Source organism: Nicotiana tomentosiformis, chromosome 2 (genome assembly GCF_000390325.3).
Source record: "Nicotiana tomentosiformis chromosome 2, ASM39032v3, whole genome shotgun sequence".
In the NCBI taxonomy this organism is placed as follows: domain Eukaryota; kingdom Viridiplantae; phylum Streptophyta; class Magnoliopsida; order Solanales; family Solanaceae; genus Nicotiana; species Nicotiana tomentosiformis.
In genome coordinates, this window is record NC_090813.1 from 192,777,257 (window position 1) to 192,786,884 (window position 9,628).

Below are 9,628 nucleotides of genomic sequence, written 5' to 3' on the forward strand. Positions count from 1 at the left end.
TCTGAATAATTTTGGTGACGTAATTTTTTTTTGATAAACTAGGGCTGAACCGGTAGCTGACCCATGGGTCAATTGGCCCGGACCAGCTCATATATATATAATTGAATTCAAACATTGAAGAAAGATTATAGTACCATACACTATGAGGCGTCTTGTCGAAATAGTTGAATTCCATGTGTTAGACTATTAGTTTTAGAAAGTTCTTAAGTTTTAATGTTAATAAAGTATGATTTTTGTTTTATTTTTATTCTAATTGGCTTAAGGGACATGTAGTAATTTCAAGTACTTATATATGTACAAAGTTTGAAATTTTTACCATTTATAAGTTTTTAACTTTTTTTTAAATTAAATTGGATTCGGCCCATTAGGGTCCGGGTTAAGGGGTTATGGGTTCAGGTCCGAGTCGCATATTTTGATTAATGGGTCAAATTCGGACCGATCACTATAAGAAACTGAACCGGCCCAGCCCGGTTAAGGATCCATGGGCCAAGAGTCAACGAGTTCGGGTTGGGTCAACCTATTTAACGGGTCTAATTCTAGGGGAAAAAACATAACTAGGCAATATTTAAAGAAAATTTGCAAAACATAGCAACATTAGTTAATTACATTTAAAATAATTCAGCCGGACAAGAATCAACCCCATTGCAAAACTATAGCAATTGTTCCTATTTTTTCCCTCAGATTTTTTGTCTTCCCTTTTCTAATGCCTTTCTTCTTATTTTCTTTTTGTATATGCAAAATTCTTCTTTTCGTTTCCTTCTTTGGAGTTTAAATTTGGATAATAACATATTATTTTAACATGTTATAACTTTGATAAGTGGTTCTTATATATTTTCTATTACAATGGTATATGTGATAAATTATATAATAGTGGTATATATAAAGTATAAAATACACAACTTTAAAGATTATGTATGGTATATTTTGTTTGTTTACATGTATTATGATGTATATATATAATTTATATGTGGTATAAAATACATATAAAAAATATATATGGCATATTGATGGAGTATTTACATTATAAATTATCACACATATAGTATACTTGAAATTTATTAAATTATATTAAAGATATATTTTGAGTAAAAATAAAATTATACAACAAAAAAGTTTAAAACTTAAAGAAAATAAAATACTAAAATTCCCATTGTGCAACCTCATTAAAGAGGGACTTATTTTTGAGATATTCTTCTTTCAAAATCTTTGATATATTTGGGTAAGTATTATTATGGAACAGAAAAAATATATATGGCATATTGATGGAATATTTACATTATAAGTTATCACACATATAGCATACTTGAAATATATTAAAGGTATATTTTGAGTAAAAATAAAATTATACAACAAAAAAATTTAAAACTTAAAGAAAATAAAATACTAAAATTTCCATTGTGCAACCTCATTAAAGAGGGACCTATTTTTGAGATATTCTTCTTTGATATATTTGGGTAAGTATTATTTATGGAACAGAAAAAAAAATTTATGGAAGAGAGTGGGAAAAGAAAATGTAGTAGAAGTATATTGATGTACCAGAGAATACCTTAGTTAATGTACTTACCAAAGTGAAAGTGCTACAAAAGTAAAACAAAGATGGCTATTATTTATGAGAATAATGTTTAAAAAGAGAAAATCTCCTAATTATTCTAATGCTTACGTTAGCCCTCCTGTCACGAGTCTTGTAAAGTTTGCTTTTTTCTGCTATGTGGCGAGCACCCTCCACTTCCAATCAAGAGGTTGTGAGTTCGAGTCACCCCAAGAGCAAGGTGGGGAGTTCTTGGAGGGAGGGAGCCGAAGGTCTATCGGAAACAGCCTCTCTATCCCGGGGTCAGACCCACTAGTGAGATTATATCGGAAACAACCTCTCTAACCAAGGGTAGAAATATGATCTGCGTACACACTAACCTCCCCAAACCCCACTAGTGTTGTTGTTGTACTCTCTTATGGTCGAACAAGAATATATGTGAACTTTTGACTTTTGAGTACTATTTTAGTATTATTGTGATCGGGGTAGTTAAACAACTTTTTTTACTTAGATTTTAAAAATAATTTCTATTTATAAGAATTTTATTTATATATAGTACAATATGTAGTTAATAAACTTAATTTAAAAAATAAGAAAGCGTAAATTTACACTAAAATGTAAATGTGTTAACTCATTTTCTTAAGTGTGAACCAGTAACTTGAAAAGGACCAAGGAGCATATTAATGTTTGACTTTTCTTTCTAAAATTATAAAATATTAATTAATAAAATAATTAACTGAGTTTGCCATCAGGTGGTTTCCTAACAAGTACTCCTACTAATTTACAAGGAGAACGAACCTGTTTTGCTTGTATTATCTTTTTTATCTGAGGATAATTGTATATTTGGTCCGTTGCTCATTAATAAATTTTGATTTTGATTCTCGTAATAATTGTCTATGAACTTTTAACCTTCTATTAATTGAACAATGCAATTTTGATCCCTTTACATAAAAATATGTGATATTTAGACTATTTTTAGACTTATATTGAGCTTGAATATAGAGAAATTATATGAATTTGATATAAAACATTAATAATTAAATGTTCAACATTTAATCATTTGTTAAATTATTAAAGATAAGCATACAGAAAGGATAAGAAGTGCATAACTGCATATATCAATTCATTGAAGGTTAGATTAGATGTGCTTAATCAGAAATTATAATGGTAAATATTACACTTTATTTGACATTTTAGGGACTAAAAGCGCAAATATTTCCTTATTTTATTATATTCATATATATAAGGTGAGTTGATGCCACGTAAGCTTACAGCTAGAAAAGAAGCCGTACGGTCAGCCGGCAGCGGCGGACAAAACAGAGTAAGAGGAGAGAGAAACGAGGTGGTAAGATTACACTGTCCGAAAATCCGACAGCAACACTCATCCCTCAGCTCTCTCCCTCTCTCTCTCTCTATATATATTTTCTCTCTCTAGAATCTTCTAAAACCCTATCCATCCTAAAAAAGCTTAGCTCCTTTTTTTGGTCTCTCTATCTTTCAATGGCGTCTTCCACTCCCCCACCCCACTGTGCTCTCACTACCTCTAAGCCCTATCAAAACCACCCCCTACCCCAACAAAACCACCCCCACCCCAACCCCCACCACCACCCCCGCAACCACCCCCACAAAGTCTCCTTAAACCGACCCACCCACCCTCGCCATGCCACCACCCACCCCCCACCTTCCCAAAATCCTACCTTTTTATCCCTTTCTTCCTCAAGATCAGATTTTTCAGCCGATTTCTCGGGTCGCCGTTCGACCCGATTCGTTTCCAAGATGCATTTTAACCGGCCCAGGGTTTCTGGTACCAGCCGCCACTCCTCATTTGCTGAGCAGGCTCTTACAGAAGCTAGCAAAAATGGCGCCGTTTTGGACCAGGTTTTGTTGACTTTTGAGTCAAAGCTATTGGGTTCTGATGATTATACTTTTTTGTTTAGGGAGCTGGGGAATAAAGGGGAGTGGTTAGCTGCTATGCGTTGCTTCGAATTTGCTGTTCGTCGCGAAAGGAGGCGAAATGAGCAAGGTAAATTAGCTAGTTCAATGATTAGTATACTTGGTAGATCAGGTAAAGTTGAGTTAGCTGAAAAAGTGTTTGAAACTGCTGTGAATGAGGGTTATGGTAATACTGTTTACGCTTATTCTGCCTTGATTGGCGCTTATGCAAAGAGTGGGTATTGTAACGAGGCGATTAGAGTCTTTGAGACCATGAAAGATTCCGGCTTGAAGCCTAATTTAGTGACTTATAACGCGTTGATCGATGCTTGTGGAAAAGGGGGTGCTGATTTTAAGAGGGCGTCGGAGATTTTTGATGAAATGCTGAGAAATGGGGTGCAACCTGATAGGATTACCTTTAATTCGCTGCTGGCTGTTTGTAGTGGTGCGGGGTTATGGGAGACCGCGAGGGGTTTGTTTAATGAGATGGTTTATAGAGGAATTGATCAGGATATATACACGTATAATACATTCTTGGACGTAGCTTGCAATGGGGGGCAGGTAGATGTTGCTTTTGATATTATGTCTGAGATGCACGCGAAGAATATCTTGCCCAACCAAGTTACTTACAGTACTGTGATTCGTGGGTGTGCAAAGGCGGGGAGATTAGACAAAGCGTTGAGTTTGTTTAATGAGATGAAGTGTGCAGGCATAACGTTGGACAGGGTTTCTTACAATACTTTACTTGCTATATATGCTAGCTTGGGAAAGTTTGACGAGGCTCTTAGTGTTAGCAGGGAGATGGAGAGTATGGGAATTAAGAAAGATGTTGTCACTTACAATGCTCTTCTGGATGGGTTTGGCAAACAGGGAAGGTATGCTAAGGTTAAGCAGTTGTTTGCGGAGATGAAAGCTGAAAATCTTTCACCTAACTTATTGACGTACTCTACGTTGATCAGTGTGTATTTGAAAGGAGGTTTGTATCAGGACGCGGTGGAGGTCTATAAGGAGTTTAAGCGCCAAGGTCTGAAGGCAGATGTCGTCTTTTATAGCAAACTTATTGATGCCTTGTGTAAGAAAGGCCTCGTGGAGTATTCTTCATTGTTGCTCAATGAAATGACCAAGGAAGGGATACAACCAAATGTTGTTACATACAATTCTATAATCAATGCTTTTGGTGAATCAACAAGCAATGATTGTGGATCAGATAATGTCACACAGATTGTATCCATTGTTCCTGAGAGTAAGGTGGTATGCACTGCAGAGGATAATATCATTAAGATTTTTGAGCAATTAACTGCTCAAAAGACAGCTAACGGGAAGAAAACTAATGGTGAAAAACAGGACTTGCTCTGTATTTTGGGTGTTTTCCATAAGATGCATGAATTACAAATAAAGCCTAATGTAGTCACATTTTCAGCAATCCTGAATGCTTGCAGGTATAATTTTCTTTCTTACTAGTTCCATGCTTTACATTGAATTGTGCTTTCCTTAATGCACCGTCTTTTCATTATGTGAGTGCTAGTATGATCCAGTGCTGTTAAAGACTCGCTTAAAGGGCGCTTAAGCGCTGAAGCTCCGTGAAACCTAGATTGTGTGAAACCCAGATTGTGCTTCGCCTACGCTTAATTGGCGCTTCAATGAGGGCGTCAAGGTGCTAAGGCGTGCACACTTTCACCAATGGGTTTTGTCTTTAAGGCACAACAGCATATATATAGCTTAATCACAGTTTTTTCATTCTTTGATCCAAATAATTGTTGATTGTGTTTATAGTTACATACTTACATTTTCATCCATTACATTTCTATTTTTGTTTTTTCTTCATTGCACGTTTCATCGCTAAAGCCCACATTTTAATTGCGCTTAATCACATAAATGTTTATCTAATTCAACTTTAGAAGGCAGCTCATTGGGTGGAAAAACTCTGGCTTCATCTGGCACTATTTGACGTTTCAATGATTTTTTGTTAACATTTTATTTTGTTTTAATGAGCCTTTCCTTCTGGTTGCTAGCTTCGAACTAGGTTATTATGCAGCGGGTGTGAACATGGATAGGCTCTTTTATTGTTGCCAAAGTTTTTTTTTTTTCAAACAAAGTTTATTCTCTCCAAAATCACAAGGAGTGCTAAAACAAATTGCTACTTAAAAACCTTTAGCATCTTTGTGGAATACCAATGTAGTTGATTGATTCAAATGTTTATCATAAAGCTGAATGGATTTGTAGATATGATGTGTGACTTAAATATAATTTCAGCCGGTGCAGTTCATTTGATGAAGCTTCGCTCTTACTCGAAGAACTTCGCCTATTTGATAATCAAGTTTATGGGGTGGCACATGGACTTCTCATGGGTCAGCAGGAAGGTGTATGGAAACAAGCTCTATCTCTTTTCAATGAAGTGAAGCAGATGGACTCTTCAACTGCATCTGCCTTTTACAATGCTTTGACTGACATGTTGTGGCATTTTGGTCAGGTAAAACTGCAGCTACATAACAACTGGAGTGTTAAAGAGCAGAAAACATTGAGTAAAATTTCTCTATTATTTTGTTTTAATTTTTACAAGACTACTAGAAATTTAGACTGACGGCGTACCTGAGCACTCATGCCTGCAGACCCCTCGATTCTCTTTCTATGACTACTCCGGAAAAGAAAGTCTAACTACTCAATGGCTTTGATCTTCTTTCCCCCATATTGATATTGAATAGAACGAGTTCGCTTCATGATTTCGTGACATACCAAATAAGGGATTGTTAGAAGAAAGCTCCTATAGTGGACAGCTATAGCCCTTTGTATAGGTTGGGTGCTTGTTTAAGGCCATAAAGTGCTCGCTTGAGGCGGCAAACAGAGATAGAATGATTTTTGAAGATGAATTATCGGCACCTTGAACTGTACTATCGGAACTGTGCTCTGAAGATTGATTTAAAGTAACCCAGTCAGATGTCTCAGAAAGGGTAGTGATCTCCCCCTGAAAAGTATCACGACCATAAAGAGAAGAAAAGGGGGATTGCATGTTGATAACAGAAAATGGCAATCTGTTGATTAAATACACTGTAGTAGTGAATGCTTCAACCCATAGATGCTTTGGTACTCCATTATTTATCATCAAAGTCAATTCTTGAATTTAACGGTGAAATTCTTCAAGGAGCAAGAACAAGGAAAAAAGTGAATCCTAATTGAAACTGGTTATGTGCGAACTGATTCTTTCCACATCCAAAGATATAGTTTCCTTAAGAAAAAGGAGTTGAAATAATATTGCAAGCACACACAGAAATGATATCATATCTAGCTTGTGTCATGACTGTATAGAATCATCTTTTTCTCTACCCGTGAAATAGTTACCACTGACTCTGGGTATTTGGTGTCCGATCTAATTTAATTTTTTCACAGAAACAAGGTGCTCAACTGGTTGTGCTTGAAGGAAAACGCCGGGAAGTGTGGGAAAACACATGGTCCACTTCTTGCTTGGATCTGCATTTGATGTCTTCAGGGGCTGCATGTGCAATGGTCCACGCATGGTTGCTTAGTATAAGGTCTATTGTGTATGGAGGCCATGAGCTACCAAAGATATTGAGGTATTTCCTCTTACGCTCTTAGATTTTTCCAGAGTTGGACAAACTATAAGAGTGATATACATGAAATATTCAACTGTCCTTTGCAGCATTTTGACTGGCTGGGGCAAGCATAGCAAGATTACAGGTGATGGCGCCCTGAAACGAGCGATTGAGGGCCTGCTCACAAGCATAGGTGCACCGTTCCAGATAGCCAAGTGTAATATCGGAAGGTTTATATCCACGGGAGCGGTGGTAGCTGCCTGGTTGAGAGAATCAGGCACACTGGAAGTACTTGTTCTTCACAATGATAGAAGTCACTTGGGCGCGACAAGGTTTGGTCAAATTTCTAATTTACAGCCGTTGCCATTGTAGTTATTTCTGTATCATTTGACTGGGAATATGACATTTCAATTCCAGTGTTAATTATATATATATATATATATATATATATTCCTTTTGTTGGGTGAGAAATGTCCTATTCTACTTTCAACTTCAACTGGACCGATATCGTGCTAGAACGATCTCTTTTGAAAATAATACTCGGGAAAAGGGAATGGCATGCGATCTTTCCAGTAGAAAAGAAAATTTCCACTATTCTCTTTTCATCTCTTGGCCTCTCACTGAATCACAGAAAAAGAGCAAATAAAAGAATGGTATGGGTTTGGATTGGAATGAAGCACAAGTGCAGCATTTCTGGTCCATGGGGAGCCAAAAACAGAAGGGTTTGCCAATTTTCAGTAAGACAGGAGAGCTGAAAGGTAAAAGGGAGAACCAATTCAAAAGTGTTTGCATCTAAAATGACCAATGTTGTCTGAGCTCTGAGGTACACCGAGCAAAGTAATTTAACCTTAGCCGCTAATTATTAAAGTGACACCAGATATGCTTAAGTGATAAATTTGAGTATGAAATATACATGTATCATATTCATTGCTTTCATATTTGTATGGTGCAATTTCAGGGTTAGAGGTGAAGGGTGTTTACTAGTTGAGTAATCCTCTCTTGTCCGATGATCTGAGTTGGAAACACATGCATATTCATAGGAATGTCAAGTAAGGTGGCTAAATCAGTGGCATATATATAGGAGGACAACCATTTGTTGCATGTGAATTAATACATCATAAATCACATGCACATGTGGATATTGAAACGTCATTCTATGATCCATTAAATCCTCTAATTGTCGAGCCTGAGAGCATGGTATGGACAATTAATCAGGTATTTTGACCTTAACAAATTAATTGCGTCTCCGATCACTTTCTTGGACTTCAATAATACACTTATCTATTGGATTAACGTGTGTTGTCCCATATAGCATACTGTCACGTCCTTGAATTAAGTGCACGTGCGGCACTTGACAACTTGCTTACGATCTTACACAACTCGGTAACGATCTTGCTGTGCTAAGTCAACCTAAAATACTACACTCAAGATCGCTAAGGGAATGTTAGATAAGAAAGACAAGAGAAATTTGCCAAAGGAAGCTTTTTATTGTAGAGAACTTGATTATTTTCTTTGATGAGTTACAAATGGATAACCCCCTTTATATACTAGTTTCATAGGCGCTAGTGAGTAAATAATAATTATTACACAAGGCCCTTATTATTTACAAGTAAGTCCCTTCTCTAGAATATTCTACATAGCTAGAATCTTCTAAGGACTTTCCTAGCAATTCCATAGAGTTCTAAGGTCTTCTGTGAGAAATCTCCATATTTCTTTAGAACCTTCCCACATGTGCTAGTCTATTTCATATATAAGCTTCCACATGGCATTAATATATGCCAAATGACACTTACGTGGCATGATGATGTGGCGGGTCATGACACTATCCCCCACTCAATTTTGTGCCGCCCTCGGCACAAAGCATCGACACGTACGCACGCACCTCGCCTTGGTGTCGCCGGAGATCTTTGTCCATTAGCCTTGATGCTCTATGGAGTGGTTTGCCTTCCCATGTCACAAGGTACTTGTCACCTTTCTTCTTGCCCTGTTTGTACTTTGGACGGCTAGCAATGATGGCCTCGATCCTCCGCCCATCGGATACCTCTCCTTGCTCTTGGCCTAAATCTCATGACTTGACCAAGTCTAGTAGCTTCTCAAGCATCGGGTACATGCTTCCACTCCCTATTTGGCTGCCCTCCGTGGTCATAGCTTTACTGGCAAACTTGACCCCTCCGCTTGGTGCTTCGTCTAAGCTCGATAGCGTGCCATCACTTTATAACGCGCCATCCTCTTCAACTATGTCCGCCCAACATTTTTTGCTACCACCATGCTCCATTTGCTTGGCGCCAATATAGGCTTTGGAATCCCCTATTTTCGGCTTAGATTCCAAGCGCATCCCCCCAATACAGGCGATCCCTCTTGTCTCACCCTTGTGTGCTTGAGCAAAGTTCCCGATCATTGCTGCAAGCCTCCCCAAATCTGAGTATTCATTTGCCCGGTGTGATCCTTTACAAAAGTAGCACCCTCCCTTAGGCAGTACTCGCTACCGTTTTTCGGCCCCTTGCCGTTTCGCTTGGACCCCATTCCATTATGGGATGGCCCCTTGCCATTTCCCTTATATACCTCGGCTATGCCTTTCCCGTTGTCCTTGTCATGATCTGCCTTACCTCTCTCGGCATTG

At 37.7% G+C, this 9,628-nt stretch overlaps 1 protein-coding gene across 2 annotated transcripts; it reads left to right on the forward strand.

Annotated features, from left to right (window-relative positions):
- Positions 1-2,808: 2,808 nt before the first annotated feature.
- Positions 2,809-7,479, forward strand: LOC104084975 (pentatricopeptide repeat-containing protein GUN1, chloroplastic). 2 transcript variants are annotated; one of them, XM_009588936.3, is made up of 4 exons: positions 2,814-4,899; positions 5,714-5,930; positions 6,845-7,029; positions 7,116-7,479. In XM_009588936.3, exons 1-4 carry the CDS (start codon positions 3,029-3,031, stop codon positions 7,378-7,380), a joined length of 2,538 nt encoding a protein of 845 aa, XP_009587231.3. In that variant the 5' UTR covers positions 2,814-3,028; the 3' UTR covers positions 7,381-7,479. The 2 variants fall into 2 exon arrangements, with proteins under 2 accessions (XP_018622455.2, XP_009587231.3); XM_018766939.3 differs by lacking the exon at positions 7,116-7,479 and having other exon boundaries at positions 2,809-4,899; positions 5,714-5,982; positions 6,845-7,020.
- Positions 7,480-9,628: the final 2,149 nt, after the last annotated feature.

Excerpts from the sequence above, each read along its gene's own strand:
- LOC104084975 (XM_009588936.3), top strand. The coding sequence starts at position 3,029 with ATGGCGTCTTCCACTCCCCCACCCCACTGTGCTCTCACTACCTCTAAG. Across the intron at positions 4,900-5,713 it reads GCAATCCTGAATGCTTGCAG|CCGGTGCAGTTCATTTGATG; the intron begins GTATAATTTTCT and ends ATATAATTTCAG. Across the intron at positions 7,030-7,115 it reads GAGCTACCAAAGATATTGAG|CATTTTGACTGGCTGGGGCA; the intron begins GTATTTCCTCTT and ends TGTCCTTTGCAG.